This window comes from Microchirus variegatus (genome assembly GCF_963457635.1).
Source record: "Microchirus variegatus genome assembly, chromosome: 14".
Lineage (NCBI taxonomy): Eukaryota > Metazoa > Chordata > Actinopteri > Pleuronectiformes > Soleidae > Microchirus > Microchirus variegatus.
The window spans coordinates 15,967,669-15,990,364 of NC_139815.1; the positions used below are offsets into that span (position 1 = coordinate 15,967,669).

Below are 22,696 nucleotides of genomic sequence, written 5' to 3' on the forward strand. Positions count from 1 at the left end.
ATGCTACATCCATACTACAAGTTTTTCATTTGAAAACGGCATTTTCAGACAAAACTATCTGCATCCCGATGAGCGTTTCAGCTCTGTCTTAGAAGTGATCTGGAGTCATTCATTCTACAGCAGCAGAAAATGTACATCACATGACCATTCAGGTAACCAGACTGATGATGAGGTGAAACTGAAATAAAGTGTTATGTTATGCTTTTCCTTCACAGCTGATACTCAAGTTGTGGCTGAAAAGAACCAATCACAGAGTAAAGTTGGGTAACTGTGTGTCCAAAGATCTCTGTGTCTGCCCTTCCAGACTAAAACAGGCCCAGACTTTTCACTATGGCAATCTGGATGGGAGACGTATCCAGAATAGAATTTATGCCCTTTTTAAATGAAAATGGAGTAATTTGGATGTAGCCAGAGAGAAAAGAACAGTATTAGAACACTGCTCACTCAGGTTAGTGTTGGGACAGCAAGGCACTTCACTAAGGCAGTAGTTCTCACCAGCGGGAAACAACACCACAACCATATTTTGGGGGTTTGAAGAGTCACGGGGTGCAAATTAATATTTTTGTATTGACATTTACTATGAGCGAGCACATGTTGCTTCACTCAGTGGGTCATAAGCCAAATTTTGAGAATTACTGCACTCTTGAAAGACTTTGCAGGCCATGAAGGCCCCACTCACTTATGGCTGCTCAATGGATGTGTAGGCAAGGAGAACGGTTCCTCTAGAGACTCATCAAAGCTGTGAGGGCCCAACAGCAAGACACAACACAAATTCATTATAAAGTCAAAATTAACACAGGGCCAGTGATCACATATAAATGAAGACTTTTTTTTCTAAAACTATTACCAACAGCTGGATTTAGGGTTAACACACTCCTTAGTGGGTGCGACTCATTTCACAGTCACTCCAGCTTTCCCCAGCTGCTGCCTTCTACTACAGTGAATAAAATTAATAATATCCAAGATAAAAAACAAACCTCCATTCTCCAGGGGTGGAACACTTGTTCTTTAAGGCCCCCGCCTATCTTTTCTGATAACATTACCACAGCCCACACTGTTTGTGTCAGTAAGTCCGTTCCCACTAATCGCTAAGTACAATCCAGACAAAGAGAATTCACTATTAAAGGCAATAAGCATCATCAGTCTGCCTGTGCATTATTTGAAGCCTATGGATGTGCTCGTCATATAGCCAAGTGCACTCACCAACTCTGCTGGAATGACAAGAATGAGTGCAGCGCTGCTAAGCAGTCCTTTAGTGATTAGTAATGAGAGTGTTATACAGGATTGCTAGTTTTAGTCATGGTTTTAACCATTAACATGGTAAATGGTTTGTATTTATATAGCACTTTTCTAGGCTTGATGACCACTCACAGCTGCTTTGCACTGCAGTTTTGCCACTCACACATTCATGCAGCACATTTTCTATCACGCATCTTTCATACCCATTCACACACACTGCCAGCTGTGGAGCAGCATGGGGTTAAGTGTCTTACCCAAGGACACATTGGCATGTAGACTAGCGGAGCCGGGAAATGAACCCACACCCTTCCAGTTAAACGACAACTCGCTCCACCACTGAGCAGCAAGTAACAGACGGATTTTTATTGAATTTTCCAGGGATGTAGGTTATGGCCCAGAGAAGAAATGATTTCAATTCCTTTTTAAATACCAACTGATAACCTTGCAAAATTAGAAAATTCATCGGCCTTTTCGAGGTTTGTGCTCTCTGCTTTCTCTACTTTTCATGTTTGAATAGAGTTTTAACATTCACATCCACAATTATGTTTTTGTGTGTGTGTTTGCTGCTTAATAATGACTCGGACACATTAAGCTGGAAGCATTATTAATAACCCCCCCAAAAAACACCCCAAGCTTCTGCTCCATGTTGACTGCAGCAAATAATTTCTGCAGATTCATGATGCCAATCTTGGCAGGGGAGGCCACTGAACCCATGTACTTTGTCATTATCATCAAACCAGTTTGAGCTGACCTTTGCTTTGTGACAGGGAGCATTATCATGCTTGATGTAGCCATTAGAAGATCGTAAACCGTGGTCATAAAGTCATAGTCCTGATCAACAATATTCAGGGTGTGGCTGGCATATGACAATCATGTGTCAGGAACTACACAATCACTATCAAACTGGACTGTTGATACAAGGTAGATTGAGTCCGTGGACTCATACAACCAAACATCAAATTCTAATTGCCATCTGCTGCCTCAACAGAAATCCAGACTCAACAGGTGAGGAGGTGTCATGGTTCAGCTGTTTGTTGGCGACTCTGTGTCCAGTGTAGCCTCTGGTTTCTGTTCTTGGCTGACAGTTTTTTGACATGGTTTTCATTCACCTCAAAGTTCAACATGTTGTGTAGTCTGATGCTTTCCTAGTTATCATGTAACACCAATGTATTTTAGCCATGTATATCCCAAGAGAAGAGATTTTGAGAATTCGCCACCAACAATTATGTCCCGGTCAGAGAGATCAGTTTTTCCCTCATCCTGGTTAAGTGGTAGTCCTGATCCATCTATGAGATTTGATGCACTACACTGCTATCACATGTTTGGCTAATTTGAATAACTGCATGAATAAGCAGATGAAGAAGCAAGAATAAGGTGAAGTATCCACACCACACAGACTTTCTCTTCTCCAGGGCCTGCTATTTACATTTACCACCTCAGACATACACACACCTAATAAAAGTTAGTTAATGTAGATAGATCCATAATAATAAATAAATACATAAATAAATAAATAAATAAATAAATAAATAAATAAATAAAAAGGTGTGAGAAAATCAGAAGAAAGATCTGTGACACGTTTTCTAACAATATTCTTAACCCTGATTACCATCATGAAGCTCATCATGCGGTGACATCAGTCTATCTGCCAGGAAATGAATATGACTATAATCTCTGTGAGAATAGCTTGACAATTGGCAGGAAAGTACTGACAACAAGAGCACCAATTAAATTAAACGGTTCGATAAGTAAGACGATCAGTTCAGATTATAAGAACACATGGAATATTCTTGGCAGGGTGAAACGATGGAAGACGCTCGTAAGCAATGATCATCAAGATGCTGCTGTTGAGCATGAGAGTTGGCCCTCTTCCAGAGTCAGTGATTATGTGCGAGCACACTTTGTCTCTCTGATCCAACTTTCAGAGTCACTTCAGAGGCTATTAAAACAGTCACCAAAGCGAGACTTAACATGTGAATTTACTGTGTTGGTAGAGTAGCAAATGAGAAAAGTCTTACCTGTCAAGGGGTTTGGATACAGGAGCTGATCGCAGGGGAATGTCCTGGTACAGACAAATACAACAGTAGGTGCTAGTGCAGAATGACATTATTAATACAAAATTAAATAATTAATAAATAAATGATTATTAAGCAGCACAAACTATACTAGTTAAAATTAGAGCCATCTTTACCATCTTGATACCATTTAATTATATGACTGATTTTACACATGTACCGAGAAACACATTTCCAGTCAAGTCGGCATATGGGATGTGTTTTAAAAGATTAAACATTGCTTAGATTTTTTACGGGTTTATTATGTCTGTCCTGAATTAACAGGAGGTGAGGTTAAAAACAAATGACAGTAAAAGACAAAGTAGAGAAAGAGAGGTAGTTCCTGATGAATGTTTTACAAAAACTCTAGGTAATTTGTACTGAACTCAGCAGCCAGCACAGCGCAAACCACTTTTTATCGGAAAGGGTCATAAGTTTAACAGCTTGCATCTGGTACATATACGACTAAGAAAAAAAATGTTGGATGTGTCGAGAACACAAATCAAAACAAGTGGAGGCTCAGATAATCCAACATTCAACAGCTCAGAGATGACAACTAAAGCAGCAGCATTTTATTAACACATGCAGTAGTATAAAACAGCCACATTATAATGACTAACATGATAACTGGATTACCTCATACATAAACAATAAGAACAGTATTCCCTCACCTTGCAGTGTGGCTTGCCATTGATACCGGTGTCTGGGTTGAAGCCCTCTGGGCTCTGAAGGTGGGCGAATGGTTTAACGGCACCCCAGGATTCCAGGTAACGGGTCATACGCACAGATGCCCGCATCTTCAGACCATCGTTCACTCTCGGCTTCGGTGCGCTCCGGGTGTTCAGTGATGGGTCCTTAGACTTAAAGCACACAAATAAAAACCTTATAGCATTTACCACACACTGCAGCCATTCAGCTGAACCTCTAAAAAAGCAGAACTCTGTGAATATGTTACAGTGCAATCTTGGCAGACTGCCAACCAGCAGACCACATATGTGTGAGGGTCATTTGGAAGCAAATGCACAAAAACTGGAATTTTGCCAATTAAAACAGGCTATGCCAACATCAATTTGGTATCAAACATTGGAAAAAATCAATTCCAAGGTGTAACAAAATAACAAGTGTTTTCCTAGGTTAAAAGTAGTAGTAGTGCATCATTTGTGAATATTAACAAAAGAAAACATGGCTTTTTGACCTAGTCATTAATAAATTATAAATAAATAATACATAAAACCAAAAACACAATTTAGCATGCACTTAAAATAAGTCGTAATCTAATAATTATGACTAAAATTCCAACATCATATCTGTTAATACTGATAATAGCAGGTGTGCTACAGTACCGTATTTTTCTCACTCTTTCACCCACAAAGTGTTTTTTTCAGGGAAGCTGGACAGAAAACTCACTCGTGGATCGATGACCAGGTAGGTGAGGACGTTGAGCTCTTTCAGGTAGGGATCCCTGGTGTTACCGTTGCCCTCTTCCACTTCGTACGCCTTGTTTAGGTGCTTCAGAGTGGCCTCTGTGATGTGGACTCGTCTACAGGCGAAACAACGAAGACACTCGTCATTAGCATCATACGTCAAAAACCTTACGCAAACTCACCTTTATGAAATGAATTTGATTGAGAGGCGATTCTGTAGCACCTACCCTGGAAGGCCTCCGGACTCCATGTAATTGGCCAGAGTGACGTCATGCGACCACACATCAAACTGCCATTTGCGAAGACCTATCACGCCGCAGAGCACGTTGCCAGAATGCACGCCCACTCTCATGTTAATATCCACTCCTGTGGCCTCGCGCACCTGCCTGAAGGAGTTTCACAGAAACACTTGATGAGACCATTCATTTTGGCAGATCGTTTGTTTCTATATGTTGACTGAGACCTTCGAAGCACATAAACAGTCTGAGGCCACATTATAATACGCTCCAACATGTTGTTAGTCTCAGTGTGTCAACAGCTTACCATCTGGTCAATGAATTTAACACTACACAAGACTATTATGTCGTTTTTTTTTCCATGTTTAAAGGTCCAGTGTATAAAATGTATGTGAAATTACTTTGTCTTAGCAGAAATTTAAAATAAAATATTTACACATTAAACATTTAAACATTATTTAATTCTGGATTTGATCCCTTGATCACTGGGTTTTACATACAGTACCTTTACTTTACCTTTTGTAAGTAAAACACTATAAACATTATAAGTCCCTTTCAACATGTTCAACTCCAGATCTGTTTTTACTGGAGGCTAGGACTGTAAGTGGATTATTTTTAATCTGATAGTTGTTTTCTCCAATATTTGATTAACTGGTGCATCCATAAAATGGTTAAAACATTAGTAAATTCTAAATTCTTCAAATGTTCTGTTTTGTCCACAAACCAAAGCTATTCTGTTTAGTGTCATGGAGGAGCAAATAAACCAAACAAATTTTTTTCTGCACATATAAGGCTCAACATTTGATTTTTCATACTGCTCAAAAATGTACAAAAACTCACTTAATAGCTTCACACATGTCGAGGCCCATTTTGACACAGTTCTTGGCGTGATTAGGCAGAGAGACCGGCAGTCCTGACACACAGTAATAGCAATCTCCAAGGATTTTGATTCTCATGCATTCATTCTCCTACAAAGGAACAAGAATGAAGGGACGTTGACCGGGAGGAGAAAGCACACACTTATTCTTATCCACAGTATTGAACTGCTGACATTGAAAAATGCCTCAGTCATGCCAGATCAGTAATGATGACAGAAAGAAATTCTAAACAACTCACCTTAGCAATTTGGTCAAATTTTCCAAACAGTTCATTGAGCATGATGACCAGCTCCTTAGGAGAACAGTCACTGGCCAACCGGGTGAAGCCAACAATGTCAGCGTACAGAATACTGGAATACAAGGAGAATGATAATCAACAATAATCTTTTAACATCGACTGTCATAAAGCTTCCATTTTGAATGTAAAAGATGACCACAGTTAACTGCCGCAATCAGAAAACACTTTACACAAACCAAAGTGAGCTATGGGATTATTTAGCTCTTAATTTTACCCTCACAGAGACCTCACAATTATGATGTCTAACCAAATGACAGCTGTAGCAAAAAATACATTAGATGCATGCAACTCTACTCCAAACTGATTAGGCAATGAGGGCCACCCCATTTGTGTCCGCAATATTTTGTCTGCTTTTCAGATGTGTCGACCCTTTCTAACAGATTATGACCGTTAATGCTTTTGAAGTGGGCAGTATGTTTGAGGAAAAAAAAAATACTGCATAACCGCATATTAACCTCCAGCAGACTAAATTGGCGCCTGTCCGGTTCAGTGCTCAGCCATAGCTTATGAAGCCGTCATTCAGCAAACCACAGACCAACAATGATATCAATGAGATCTCATGTACCCTCAGAAAGAACCTGACGTGACACCACATGGAAAAAAGGTTGGCACAGCACCAGGCCTTTGCATGGCTCTCCACAATGGGAGCTGAAATCCAAACCTTATTGACTACGGGAACAACCTGCTCTTTTCACTGGAGCACAGACACGTTAATTTGACTGCAATTACATGAAAATCCTACATAACACCCAAGGTTCTCAATATTTCAGACTTTCAAAACAAACTAAAAAAGAAAATCTACCATAAATACCCACCTGTGCATGACGTAGTTAACCACAGAGCACAAACTTAAAAAAGGAGACACTGCACATAACCTCTTCCCCTGTCAAACTGAAACCAGCCAGGTGCTCCATGAGCCAGACAACTTGGCTAATGATGGTCCAACCATGGTGATTATAGGCATAGGTCAGAAATGCAGCCTGTCATTCAACACCATCTCCACTGTTGACCTTAAATAAACATGGCAGCACACATGACCGATACACGCACTCAGTATTTTAATAATCAGAACATAGATATCACCAGTCAAATCAATTCATGCAGGACTGAAAACTGCGTTTTTAAAATCAAGTGTGATAATTCTGAAAAATGTAGAAATAAAACAATTTTTCCACTGTATTTGTTCACAATAATTTAGTTAAGTTAATGTGGTAAACCAGATGCTGTGTTGTGTCTACTCTTAACCTAAAAACAAGACGCCATCTGCCAAACGTCACATTAAGCTGACAACATCTATGTCAGTGCTTGCTAAAGTGGGTCAACGCTTTTAAAACAAACCGGCTCATAAATCTCCATCCTTATGACAAATTGTCACGAAAATGTGCCTTTTGTGCTTTTAACCACTTGGACCTAAGATTTTGACCAATAAATGAAGTATACCACAATAAGGTGATGTGTGTGTTTTTTTTCCCCTAGAGTATCACGGTGGTAATACCTGACATTCTCGTGCCTCTTGACATAAAGGCTGTGGAAGTTATTATCTTTAACGAGCCGCTGTTGCTCTGCTTTGTCTTTACAGTCTTGCAATCGCTCCATGATGGCCAGCTTCATCTTCATGGAGATGTACACCGGCAACACGGACTGCAGCAGGTTCTCCTACAAACACACACACACACGCACAGAGTTAGTTGCATAACTGTAATTTAGGTGAGCCAAGATATTAAGGTTATTTGATTGTTGCACTGACTATGCAGCAGTAAGTGGTAGAACCATAACACAGAGTATACGCACACAATAACAACCCCAAACCTCATTAACAAGTCACTTTTTTTTAATATCCACCTTTCTGATCAGTGTACAGTTCACCTGAGCAGTTTCTCAAACCTAGTTACCGGCAGATGAACCTTGATTAAGACATAAATCTGAAGAGGCAACATTTAAAGAAATGATTAATCCCTTTTCAAACCATTCAAGCCAGCTTAGCAAAGACAAATGCTTTTTCAAACATCAGTCACTAGAAAAGAACCCCTTGCCAAGTATTAGTGAACATGAACAGAGATGATGGCATGAGATATGATAAGTATATGTTCTGCACCAACACTGTTTATTTATGAGAAACAGAGACACGTTTATCTTGTTTTACAGCCATCCTTGGAAAAATAATTATAAATCTCTCATTAAAAGCAGATATTCAAGTGTACACTCGTGTCTGTCTGTATCGTTTACTCTTTATTTAGTATTAGCTCAAGATGGGTCAGGTGAAAGAAGGAGTGCATGTGAGAAAGGATTTAGATCTGGGCTCCAGCTTGTCCACTTAAGGACTTTCAGAATGTTGTTTTCAAGCCATTCCAGCATTCAGTTGGCTGTATACTCTGCTCATTGTTCAGATTTCATTTCCAATCTGATATGATAAAAAATAACTCCAAAAGAATTTCCAGTGTCTTGACCGTAATCATGATCCATCTATTTTCTTCTGCAAGCCAAAAGGTGATGGAAATCCAAATACCTCAACTGGTGAGATGTTTGTGTACACTGTAGAAGTTTACCAGTTAACCGCTTGGAGTGATTTATTGTGTCGATTATTATTCATTAATCTCAGGGTTAGGTTTATTACAAATGACACATTTTTGCTAATAAAATAATATATATTTTTTTTTTCGATTACCTTTTTCATCATGTCTCAAGTATTTACTATGTCACTATGACACCATGACACTAGTCATGGGAAAGAAAAACATTAGTTTCAGACAATTTCATTAGTGTTGGCTATAAACAGGAGCATTAACTGTTTTAATAAATTCAGTTTCTGACGTCCTTTGCTCTCTGTTATAAAGCATTTTAGTCAGGGAGAGATTAAAGTGAGAACACAAGTTGGTTGCCCAGTTCTGCTCTCTTTGGCCAACTCTGTGCACCAGACTGTCTTTTTTCAGTCAAATACAACAGGTTTAAATGTTAACGACTGGATCATTCCTTTCTGTCCTGCTCGGCAATGCGGCTGCTTTCCCGTCAGCACCACCCATACTAAGTAATAGTCACAACAAATGAAAAAAAAACAAGAACAAAAGTTTTAAAAATGGCCTCTGAAGTTGAGGCAAGGAAGCGCAGATGCGTCTGAATTTGAAAGGCATCAAAGAAGAATCTAAATTGAGAAGGATAAGTTAGTCACAATGAAAACATTCCACGAGAGTCAACATGAGGGCGGCCAAAGGCAACACATACAGATTAAATTTAATTATAAAACACACAAATTATTACTGTTGAGCACTACTCATCATTTGCTTTGAATGTTTGTTTCAAGTCATGTATTTCATTAAAAAATAAACTGTTCGTCATAATTAGTTAAGAATATATCATACACGTTCACTCAAATTAAGTGGTGGAATGGAAACATCATTTCATAGTGATAGTGAGTCAAGGGGCCTTTGTTACACACATTTTCACAAGAACCCATATTTTTTTAAATATTTTTAGGATTCTTACACAACTCTTACACTAAAAATGTATAGCTGTTCTCTGAAGGCTGGCATATTCTACTAACCTGTTGTCTTTTTTCTATCTCCAGCTTCATCCGCATGCTCAGGCACCTCAGGGTGTCTTGGAAGGTCTGCCTCAGTGTTTTCTCCATAAGAACCTTGTGGAAGGCTCCAACCACACTGCCACACAGAAACACCACTACATTGGACAGAAGCTACAGGAACAGACAACAAAGACAAGGTTAGAGCTGAAATGTAATTACTTAGCAGCACAACTTTGACCTTGAATAACCTACAGTATCGTGACATGAAGCCCTCGACACAATACGTCATACTAGCAACAGCTGCAAACAGACCTATTAGTTCTACAGTATAACATAATAGTAGATATAATGAGACTTTACCTGGTGTGCAATGTAAGGGTTGGGCTGATTGCTGTAAATGGTGAGGCGCACTGTGAGGGCTATAATGTGGGACATGGAGGAGATGATGCTCAGCACCACAGCGTACCACAGTTGGAACGGCAGCATGGTATACACGGTGAAGATGATGAAGAGGAAGAAAGGCACCTGAAAGCAAAGGTGTTCATGTGGTCATCGACTGCGCTCATTCAATTATTTTGCATTATCTCTCATCTTAGAAGCATTGTCATAGTGATCATAGGAAAAAAGAAGATACTGGAGTTATTGACATCTCACATGCTGTATCGACTGTTGCAGAATCCCCAACAAAATCAATACCAAAGCTTTTTCTACAGGCCTCAAGTGTACTATAACCTACTATAGAAAGCACTCAGTGAGAGCATACCTCTGCCAAAGTCGCTCACTTTCCCACAGTGTCAATCCACTCCCCAATCTTTTTGTTAGTTTGTATGTTTTTTTACTTCTAGAATCTAGATCAGTATCCGGATCACCATTGAAACTAGGGTTGAACGATTTTGAACAAAATATCTAATTGGGATTATTTTGATTCGCGATATCAGAGAGAATGGTATTTTTTACATCATTATTCTCATTTTTATGTTTCATGAAAGGGCATATTTCATATTGCGATTCCGATAACATTTTGATTAATTGTTCAGCCCCAACTGAAACCTAATCTACAGCATTACCTACATCCTCAGAAAATTTGATCAAAACCTGTTTTATTTTATGAGCTATGCTGACAATAAACCAACAGACAAATCTTGCCAAAGGTACAATTCAAACCCTGTTCTCCAGGTTACCTGGTCCCAAGGCAGTATGATGGGGCTGCAGAAGATGAATGTGTAGCCCATGGTGAGGTGCGTGGCCCAGACAATCAGGCCCAGTAAACGTCTCCATCGCTGCGAGAGTATCTCCGTGCACACCAGCACAAATACAGCCAAGAACACGCACAGGCTGCCGCTCACCACGCTCACAAAGGCACAGTGTTCTCTTGCACTCTGCTCCGGCAGCCAGGGAGGAAGAGAAAAATAAACAGTTATTTAATACAAACTCTTCTAGGAGTTTAGACAACAGGTTATGCACACTTTCAGTGAAGGCAACTCAGTGCTATTACATAATAATAATAACCTTTATTTATGTAGCACCTTTCTTTAACAGCGGTTCACACTCAAATTAAACCTTATAAAATAAAAATCAGTTATGTTGCTTTTAAAATAGGAACTGTGTGTCAGTTTGAAGGAAAACCACCAACTGCAGCCTTAAAAACCCATACATTTTTACATATATTAACCAGAATTCTTCACTGGTCAGTTTGTAATCACAAACAATTAGAATAAGATGCCTCACAGAGAACCAGTGGTATTCAGGCTGAGCACTGATCTCCGTCTCTCTATCTCTTTTGCTCAAGGTCACCATCACTACTAATTTACAAGGATAAGAAAGACAGAGGAGGAATTTTGTTTGCTGTTTTTAATTGCCATTGCGATTGTACAAGAGACTGTACACAAGTGCCATTAGTTTATTTGGATTCAGTTAATCTGGGATTCTTTTTTTAAACAGGTCCCTTGAGATAGAGATCTATTTTCCAAGGGAGATCTGGCCAAGACTACTCACCAGTTACAATTAAATATAGTGCACGACACATACAATAAAACAACACTCAAACGTACTGCATCTCTGTTTGAAGTGCTAGTTAGCCCTTCCACTTCACTCTACACCTCTACCTCAACACAAATCAGGACACACTATGCCTACACAACAACCTGCAAAACGAAAGGGGTAGAGCCAAGTGGTAGGGACAAGGGGTGAAATGAGATTTAGCCAAAGTATGCGCCTGTGTGCAACTTGTCCTAGTGTAAGTGGGAGAGAGTGTGTGGGTGTGAGGGGGAGAGGACGAGAGAAAACAAGGGGTTAAATGAGTGCTCAAGAGTGAGACAGACACACAAAGTCAGTGTTAATAGATCTCTCCACGGAGAAGGCCATCGCTGCATTGTATTTTGAGCTTTCTGGTTACCATGGCAGCAGTGGAAAAAGCCAGATCTCTAATACAGCACTTTCTACTCCTGAGTCTTGAAAAAACCTTTTTTGTAGGTAGAACAGCAACAACTGCTCTGTAGGAATAGGAGCAGATGGAGTTATAATGTTCAACACCTGGCACGTTCATCGCTGTAAACTTCACGTCTACAGAAATGTTTATTTATTTTAACTACTACAGTATAATGAGTGTTTATAATGTGCTGCACTATATGTATGTCATTTATACAGAAAAGTACAATCGATCCCATTCAAGCTTGTAAAATATATTTCTGCATTAACGTTTTTATTTTTTTTCCAGTTTTATTCCAGTTAGCTTACACAAGCAGCTATTCTTTCCGGGTTCCACAAAAAATCAAGAATTCTAGGTTTTTCGATGGTCAGTGCCAACCTTTTTATAGTTGAACCAATGCATGCCCTATTTATTTATTTTTTTACAGTACAATGGTTTAATAACAAACACAAATTTGTTTAACTTAAATAAAAATGTGTTGAACACTTATGGTCTGTCTCTCCAACCTGCATTTAGTGACGTACTATAGTACACTTATTTAATGCGCTAAATAAATAAATATTAAATACATGCAAAGGACAACAGGTAAAACAGGTAATCAAAATCTTAATATTTGTCTCACACACTTTTTGGATGAAAAAATGTAAGTTTGTCAGAACAAATATGTGTGAATGTGAACAAATAAGTACTTTGTAATTGGTAATGTTAATAGTAATAATTATATATTTTTTAAAAAGCCTCGAGTAAAGGGAAAATATATCATTTAAAACAACATAGCACATACATTCTCTCTGACTTTGGTTTTACAGTACTGTGAAAAAGTCTTACGGCACCACCAGCTTTGTTGTTTTGATGTCTCTTATTCTGTGATCATTATCTTCCCATATTGAACGGTAGGACAAACACAGGTTTGTCCAATAAAATTAATTTCACAACACACTCCAGTTTTCAGAAAGCTGGGACCATGCTGTTGTAAGGGTAGGTCACACTAAATACTTGACACAATTTCCTCTAAAATGTTGTTATACTAAAACTGCACACGTTTTCTGTATTTTCTGGTTGTATTCCAATAAGGTGATTGAGAGATAATTATACTGTATTGTCATTATAGCACTGCTGAAACAACAACTCTAATGGCAGCTCAAGACAGTACTGTATACAGTATAATCAAAAGAAGCCATTGAAGCTGTTTAATGCAAGTCCAGGGAGATTTTTCTACCTAAACATGACATACCGCATACGTGATTATACAGTACGACCTCCACAGCTTTTGTAAACAAGAAGACCCATTGTATTCAGATAAAGGTTTAAGAGCACTAATGTGCCCTGCTTAATATCTACCCTCCAACCAATCAAGGCGTGAGACCAGAGGTTGTAAGTAGCACTTCACAGTTTTCCTCTCAGCATCATTATTCAGAGAGAAGTTACATAAGTTGACAGAAACTTTCTGACGCTGGAGGCCCCCTCCCTCCTAACATGCACCCTGCCCCTCCTTCACGTTTAACAACAGTGTTATACAAGCTCCATCACATTTTCCTCTTAACTCCCCTGTACCCCCGGCAACTGTGTGAGAGGCAGAGACGGCTGAGAAGACAGATGAGTGGAAGGAGTGAGAGATGGTTTGAGTTTTTATTTTTAATGCCACAATTTATATAAGTAACTATGCGAGAAAAGTGAAAGAGTATGTCTATGTGTAAGGTTGGACAATCAATCATTTAAGATTTAGAAATCCTACTTTAAAAACAGCACAATTCTTATCTGCCAATTTCAATGTTGGAGATTATTTGCAGGAAAATCCGATTATTCACTTCTTAGAATTATTTTGGGTTTACAATTTCACTGCGTGTGTGCTATTTTTGTTTATTCTGTGCTATCTGCCAGCTGAAAGCAGTTCATATCCATGTTCCATCACATTTTACATCTCTTTCACAATGAATACTGCACTGAAGCTTGACTTTAAAAATATTATATCCTGAATCAAACGGTCAGAAAGGTCGCAGTTATAATTTCTCCTCATTGTCCAGCCTGATGTGTGTTCATATGTGTATGCATATGTGCACGGTATGTGCAGGAGGACCGTGCAGAGTGAAATATTATGAATATATGATGAGAGAAACTCAAGAGTCAGACAGAGAGTCAGCAGCTACACAATAGAAGGAAGGTTGTGAACGCAATATTATCTGTAGCTGACAGAAGCTGTCAGTTCATCATATGAACAGCCAGGGTGACTGACTGCTCTGCTACCTTCCATCATGCCAAAATCAACAGCAAGCTGCTGATCAGCAGAAGACAGTGAATACTCTATGTCCTTTCCCCTCAGTGTCAGAACCATGATTACACTCTTTACACTATTGTATCACTGTACTTAGGTGGTCATGTGTATTGCCAATACTGATTTATTACAATTCTACAAGAATTGTTATGCGATAGTATAATTTCTTGACGCAATAATTAATTAGTGTCATATTTTCAAAATCAATGCATATCGCATGTCATTTACTCAGGCTGATATTGTACAACAGAATATTTCTATAAATGAACTGCTTCATTTAGCTGCCCCTGCTAATAATAAGATGGGACATAGAACTAGTGAACAGGACACAGTACAAATGTGAGCCTTCAAATGAACATGCATCAAATAATTCTGGATAATGTCTTTTGAACCTACTGGCAAACAGAACTCCCAATGCTTATTGAGGTAAATTAGCAACTGCTGCTTTTAGCTGTCTGTGTTCATGAAATAAGTAGAAACTCAAAATAAAAAAAGTATATTATCATAAAAAAAACTAGAAAAGCACTTGGAGAGCGCAGACCTCTTATAGGCAGAGCTCAGTGCCTATAAAATACACCCTGCCGGCACGCCTGGGTCAGACAGCTAGTATTGTAACCAGTGATAGCATCTACCGAAAACTCCATTAAAAACATAACCTCCTTGGCAGAGGTAAAAAACAAAAAAAACTACACAAGCCCGAGTTGTATTAAACACCATTTTCTTCCTCTATTCAGTTTTCAGACCAAGCCTCTAAAGATGATTTTAATTCGGAAAGCAGCAGAGCAGACCCACGCACAAACCTCACTGAATAGACCCACAATAGCAGCGCACTTTTGTAATCTGTTTTCCAAAGGTTTTCAAACAAAACTGAATTGCTATCAGGTCCCCGACCTCTGACCTCTCTGTGAAGACAGGGAAATAATTTTCCTGATAGAGACGCATCATGATGAGCATTACTGTATGAGTACTTAATAATGTCTTATAAATGCAATCTTAACCCGAGCCCTTTTATCTAATGCGGGGACAGAAACCGTGAAACACAGTGGCTCTTTCACTCTCCTTGGCAGCTACTGAGTGAAGGGGAGTTAAGTGCTTTACTTAAATATTTTTTTCAAATTTTCACAACCAAACTAGACGCGACTAGACGCGAGTCAAATTCTGTTTCATTAAACACCATTAAAGTTTGTTTTTTCCAAAAAACATTTTTACTTTTAGCATGTCAAGTCAATAACTTAATTAATATCATCTTCGGATTCTAATTTAAAACAGTGCGACAGCCATAACATCTGTATTCATGCAGCACATCATGTTCAGGTTCTGGTGATTTTTTTTGTCGTCCCCATCTACATTCAAAAATGTGTACTGTATTACAAAAACATAAAAATAAACCTTATGGGAAATTAGTTGCAGTGATTGTGACTGAACATGTAAGGGAGGTGACATGTCACAATGAAAACATTGTGACATGTCATAACAGGAAAAGCACAGGAATAATTAATAACAATAATGATTCATAAAGACTGGCTATTGTATGTATCAACTGGGTGGAACCTCTAAGAGAGCCACATCACGGAACCAAGTCATCATTAATATGATTTGTTATACTCGATTTTGAACATTTCCTGAATTTCAAAAATTCATTAAAATTATTCCTTAAGAGGTTTGCAAATATTTGTTTGTTCAGGGCGATTTGTTCAGGGCGATGCCGACTATCATGATGGTAAATTTCAAGTCATTCTGAGATACTTTTTGTTTTTGGGACTAAAGTCAGCTCACTGTCAAAGTGCATCAGGGCAAATGGATCATTTCCTGAATTTCAAAAATTCATTAAAATTATTTCTTAAGAGGTTTGCAAATATTTTCAACGGCTCCAACACTGATTAGGTCAATAATAATGGAGCGGGAGACAGATTTCCAAAAAAGTTATAGAATTTGCAGGTTTAAAATGTTGCATATTAATAATGCTAAATGTCTATTTGCAAAAAATAACAATACAAGTAATGGGCAGGATTTTAAGAGTAACACAGATCAATTTCAATTACAGTGGTGTAATGTCCCAGTCTTTCACCTACTGTTTTCTATTTACTTGCACAGAGACACATTTTTCCATTCACTTTTAAATCTTCAGTGCTATTCAGTGTTTACATATGCCACTCCAGCATTTGCATGGTAAATGTGGGACTAATTGTGAAATGCTGTATTTCCTGTCTGCAAAATAATTTTACCCTTGGTTACCAATAAAGAAACCTTGAACCTTGAACCTTGATCTAAACCTATGGATGTGTAGACTCACCAGTTGAAGAGCAAAGAAGAGGATGAGGAGGATTGCACAGGAGAGCATGGAGAGGCCCAGCAGGAGCACCAGCGGCTGATACTGGCTGATGCATGAGAATTTACGGTACAGTGCCTCATTTTTCAGCTCCTGGTCATTCAGCAGGTACTTCCCCTTGGCTGGCATGGTTCAGACTTCTCACAGAGGCATAGCAGGTGTTAACAAGGCGCCCCAGAGAGAAAGAGTGAGTGGCTCCACAACTTTTTTTGAGGTGTGCGAGTCCAAAGTTTGTTGAATAAAACTCCACAGTTTTGTTTCGTTCGGAGGCACCGTGCTAGCTCATGATGCTCAAGTGAAACTTGTGTTTTTCCTTCGGCAAGGCATCTTGAGGGTTGTTGTTATCTCTCACAGCTATATGGTGGCTCTCCACAAGAGTGGTCCTCTCAGTCTCTCACTTGCCCTCCCCTTCGATGGTCCTTTTGTGTCTTCTATCCTCTGTCTGGTGTTGGCAGACAGTCCTGTTTCATCCTTTGCCAGCTTCTGTGTTGCTCCCTTTACTGGCTCCGAGTAATAGGCTGGGGCTGGGAGAGACAGAATATGAGGGGAGGGGAGTTAAAGAAAGGGGAGGAGAGGGCTAAGGAGGAAGAGCAGGCGCAAAGTGGGAGTAGATGTGGGCAGCAGATCATCGGTGACCCCACCACAATTCAGGATACATCAGACTGGTGAACAGCTCCACTCCTCAGGAGGCACCTGGAACAAACAGAGAGGGCAAGAAAAGATGAGAAGTTTTACTATAAACATATTACCAATTAGTTGAATAGAAAATGCATTATAATACTGTAGTACATTTCTCATAGGTAATCATGATATGTCAAACATGACTTCATTTGTTTTAAAAACAACATTTAGGGCTTTATCATACATTTAAAAAAAGCTGAATGCCATCAGTCACCATATGTGATTCACTGGAAATACTGAGGCAAAAAATGTCCATATCACTTGATGAGCACATGCTTATGTATAAACAACTCCGTAATTTCCACAATTCAGAAAACCCTGCATCTGTTTACCTCAAGGCTCTGCCTCATTTCGGTCACATCACAGAAGGCAGCTGTAATGAAGGGCCACACTGCTACAGAGAGCAGTTGCTACTTGCTTTGATGCCATTAACTGAACAATAGAATGCTGGTGAATTAACTGCTACGCATCGACAAACCACACAAACACAACTGTTACTCTCCCTCCTGGCTGAATTAAGACACATCCAAAGCTGTGGTTACAGAAACATTAGAAAACAGGCAAAAACATCATGGGCTGGACTTGGTGTGTGAATTTATGTTTTCCATCACGCCATCACTGCGTGTGAACTAGTTAAAATTGAGTTCCTGTAATTTTCACCTTTAGGAATATCAATTAAATAAAAGCTGCAATTCCATCAGGTGTCCATCTTATTATCACATGTACAGTCGATTGTCCTAATCTCTTCACACTATTACTTTTGGCTGTGCCAAAGAACGACAAATGTTGATAAATACATCCCATTCGAATTCTCCTGAAATTGAAGAGAATGAAAATTAGAGTAGATATTAAACTGTGACTGTCCAGTAGTAGCTTATGAAAAATCTAATATATATAGTCACTTGGGAGAGAGAAGAGGAGACTCTGGCTTGAAGGTCAATAGAAACAATGTGAACGTCGCACCACTGTCAATAGAAACCCCATTTCCTCCAGCTGATAACATCACTGTCCTGGTGTGCCGTGAGAGTAATGCCCGTCTTTATGTTTGTGCCTCACATAGCAACTGTGACAGATGCTATGTGCCATAAAGAGAGGGAACAGCAAAACACACATACACACACACACCTGTTATAATGTGCAAGTGAAGCATCAGCCTTCAATCTTTGTCCTGATCAAATGCATTTCCACATTAAGCTCTGCAATGACTGACTTGGCCCAGTGGTAGTTTACAGCCACATTCTCCCTTTTCATTGCTGCTGCTGGATAGAACAGCATCCAACCAGCTCTCCCCTGCACCAGACAACAAACCACCCGCAGGCTAAGGGCAGTAAAAGTTAAAGAAAGAGCAGGGAGGTAAAACAAAGCTCACTGTGGTGGTGGTGGGGGGGGGATCATGTCCTCGTCTTGCATCAATAAGAACCAGCTGGTCTGAGTGGAGGATCCCGAGTACATGTTTACTTGCTGTTTACACTGGAGGAATCATTTACACCACTTAACGACTAAATGCCATGTCTAGGGTCTTGAATATATTACCATAAATATCATCATGAATGGCAGATGAAGCAGGGGTGGATGTGTCAGTCATTTATAGTTTTTATGATTAAAAAAAAAAGCATTGGAATGTTCAGTTTAAGCTAGGTTCTGTGAGTCTGGAAAAGCCATCAATGGTAAGCTACAGATGCAATCAAAACACTGGAGGTCTTTGTAACTGAAGAAGAAATTTCAGTTGCACTTTCTCTTTTCTCTACTTTTCTGTGACTCGCTCGCTAACATCTGGCGATCATCTCAACTTCTGCATTTCCGGCCTCTCTGGCTTGTTGCAAACTAAAACAGGTTAGATACAAATATCACATAAGGTGCACACGGTATGCAGTTAGGTACAGCAGTTATTAATTCCATGCAGTCCAAATGAAATTATTGGTTGTGTTTATTTCAGTACTGCAAAATCAACACTGTGTGAACTCATTTGAGAGTGATCCTTTGAAAAGTAATGCACTAGATAAAAGAACATGGGAAGTGCAAAGGGAACGCAACAGAAACAATCCAGACAGTGCATGCCTGAGAGAAGTATGATACTTACAGCAGTTCTCAAGGGAACTACTTATCGGCTAACGACTGGATAGCGTTTCTCCTTTTTATCTGCATTCCCCCTTAAAAGAAACCATACACAAATAAACCCATCAGCTATCTCCCTCCGCATGATGTCTCTCATCTTCATCCAGCTGTTTTTTTCCTGTCAATGCTGTTAGTTTCCACTAGAGCTGCAGCTAACAGTTATTTTCATAATTGATGAATATTTTCTGGATCTGTTGTTTGGTCCATAAAATGTCAGGACACTTTGAAAAATGTTGATCAGCATTTCCCAAACCTTGAAATGATGATGTTTTCAAATGTCTTGTTTTGTCCACAAATCGAAATGATTGAGTTTTAATGATTTCTTTATCACATGGAGCAAATAAACCAGAAAATATTTACATATTAGAAGCTTAAAAGTCAGAAATGATCTAAATAAAACACTCAAACCAATTAATCCATTCATTTAGAAATTAGAAGGGAAAAAAAGAATAATCAATTAATTTTTGCAGCCCACCTTTCCAGAGAACAAATGCCAATAATTGTACTAGAATTTCTGATCAATCACCTACTGAGACACGTTTCTGTACAACCATGGACCAGTGGCAGCATATACTGCACCTTAAAGCACAACCCTGCTAATAGAACAACATTAAAGGGATGATCAAAGTCACAAGTAAGTATTTAAGGCTGTTATCTAGTCTTAAAACAGCTAACATTAGAGATTTCTCATTCACCACACGTCCGTTTCCCCACTGGTGCATTTTAGACTTGAACTTTAAACAAAACCATTGCAGGCATGTAGCGGCATCAGAGCTGTGGTTTTGCTGTAAGCCTTAGCAGGGACAACAGACAGGATCAGGCTCCAATGGGGCCGGGCCTCTCAGCGAGTGGGGATGAATGCCTGAAAGTGCACTGCATTGACTTCCAGGCCTTTCACTGTGAAAGCCCGGCAATTGAGAGTATCACATAGCAGCCTTGTAAAGTGGCGTCACTGAATCTTGGAACAGAAGCTTTACAAAAACCAACTAACGTCACTGGGCACCCACTGCTGAGATGCAGGAACATTAAGGGCCCCATGTCAAAAAGGAAGTAAAGAGATGGTGAAAACAACAACAATCATAGAAGTTTTTTTTTGTTGTTTTTTTGTTTTTCCCTCTGACAAGGACATGACATACTGGAAAAGAATCATACTATAAATAAATACCCTTTACCCAGAGAAAAAAATATGGAAAATTAATCTGCTCACTGCATCCACTACTACTTCTGTATTGACTTGAGAATCTACACTACATGGGGCCTTATGATTGCAATTTATGCTTTAATCATCCCCCCAGAGAATAAAGCTGCAGCCTGAGAACAAGCTTTTGTAGGTTTGTCATGCAGCGTCATACAGTGCAGTCCCTCAGTGTTCAAACAGTGAGATATTCTCCATTGTTGTGGCTCTGTGCTTTAGCCTATTAGTTTTAAAAAGAGGTTGCCAACGATCAGGTGAAGGGTTGCTATTTATCATGACTTAATTGCTTTTCTTCATTGTCGGTCTGACTGAAGGTCAGAGCATTTTATTTTGGAAAGATCTTCAATTTAGATGGTGATTTGTTCAAGAAATTTTCTGAATGAATACTGCCTGGGAAACGTCAGTCCTTTCCCTTTCTGCTAAGTAATCACCTCATTGGTAATAAACCAATCTTATCTTAAGATCTGGTCAGGCTTCGACAAACCTATACCCAACTCAAAGCCTTTTCATGGAGAGCAAATAGGCAGGTCTCTCTCCGAAGCAAACCACCGGTTTTTTTATGGTCGTCTTTGTGTTGGCATTCAATACGTTGGACAAAAAAGGATGACCTCTCCTTAAGAAAAGAAAGGACAACATTTTCTCAGCTCATGCTGCACAGAAAGGGATAAAGTTCAGTGAGACTGAATCAACCCCAGTTCTGTGTATTAGCTACGTAGAGTATTTGCTCGTGAAATAGGAAAAAAACTAACAAATAAATTTGTGTATGTTGGAAATGATAATGTTCTCAAATATCTTGTTTTGTCCACAAACCAAAAATATTCAATTTTAATGATTTCCTTGTTATATTTTGCAAAGACGCCAGCAAATATTTACATTTAAGAAACTGAAAAATCACAAAACTTGTTTTAATTCTATTCAATACAAGTATATCATATTAAAAATATGAATACTTTGGTAGAATAAACTGACCTGTGCTTTTTCAGTGTGTATGACTTTCAGATCTGGGTTGGCGGTAAACTAGCTCCATAATCGTGCATAGCTTGCTCTTACACAGTGTTTCCATAAACAGAAGACTGATGTATGTACAGCAATGCGCCAGACAGATTAGATTAAGCCTCTTGTCCTTCCCCATCTCCCCTTCTCTCCTGCAAGTACTGTCTTCTGGTATTGAATTAGCAGCATTCACCAGAAGGAGCTGCTGAAACCTAACAATATTAACAGGATGCTACCTCAGCGCTGATTTAAGCTTCAAATGCCATTGCCCATAATAAATACAGGAAGTGCAAGAAAGAGCGCCACGTACTTGGCCGTTACTGCTCAAGTGTTTCACATTTACTTCCACAAACTGAAGCACAGTCGCACCATCGTAAGTGAAGCCATCAAGTCACAGCACAACACAAAATAAAGAGTGATTTGAAAAATATGTGGAATTTCGATTTAAACACATCAGCCACGGAAAAACCTAGAGAAGAAAATGGCACTAATTAAATTAGTCAACGCTATTTCCTTGACATTGACTGTTTGCATTTGAAAACACCTGCTTACTCACAAAAGGGAAATGCCAATCATGAAAAGAGGTAAGAGGTCTGCCTTATTCAGTGAAACCAGTTGTGCTGAAATTAATCATTTGAAATTAAGAGACCTTGCAAAGTTCTGAACAAAAAAAACAACCCCATCTCTTTGAAAAATATACCCATAGCTAAGGAAAAAGATTGAGGCTGGTATGTTTTAAGATAGTCAAGATCCCCTTTAAAGCTTTACCCTCTAGCGTGTTCACCCAGGTCTTGGAATTAAAGCCAATAAACATCCAACTCAGGAATAACTTGACACATTAGTGAATGCAGATTATAATTTGGTCCCCTCATTTGAAGCTAAATCCACGCAATGTCTGATTTTGAAAAATGCCAAAGAAGTGGGCCGAGACCTGAGTGTTAGAGAGGAGGAGAGAGCAGTGAGGGGGCATGGTCTGGTCGTGAAATCTGACACCAGGTTGCAGCCTGTCTGACAAGGTGCTGCTCACACCGTGCTTC

General features: G+C 39.2%; 1 protein-coding gene across 1 annotated transcript in view; it reads right to left on the bottom strand.

Annotated features, from left to right (window-relative positions):
• The window catches only part of adcy7 (adenylate cyclase 7), a 28,548-nt gene extending 11,339 nt beyond the window's left edge, over positions 1–17,209 (bottom strand). Inside the window, exons 1-11 of the mRNA XM_083901081.1 lie at positions 16,640–17,209; positions 10,828–11,025; positions 10,007–10,171; positions 9,668–9,817; positions 7,625–7,785; positions 6,070–6,181; positions 5,794–5,921; positions 4,945–5,103; positions 4,701–4,833; positions 3,965–4,153; positions 3,258–3,301 (exon numbers count right to left, since the gene is read on the bottom strand). Coding sequence (XP_083757207.1) covers positions 3,258–3,301; positions 3,965–4,153; positions 4,701–4,833; positions 4,945–5,103; positions 5,794–5,921; positions 6,070–6,181; positions 7,625–7,785; positions 9,668–9,817; positions 10,007–10,171; positions 10,828–11,025; positions 16,640–16,804 — 1,604 coding nt within the window. The 5' untranslated portion in view covers positions 16,805–17,209. The remainder of the gene's footprint in view (positions 1–3,257; positions 3,302–3,964; positions 4,154–4,700; positions 4,834–4,944; positions 5,104–5,793; positions 5,922–6,069; positions 6,182–7,624; positions 7,786–9,667; positions 9,818–10,006; positions 10,172–10,827; positions 11,026–16,639) is intronic.
• Between the last annotated feature and the right edge of the window lie 5,487 nt (positions 17,210–22,696).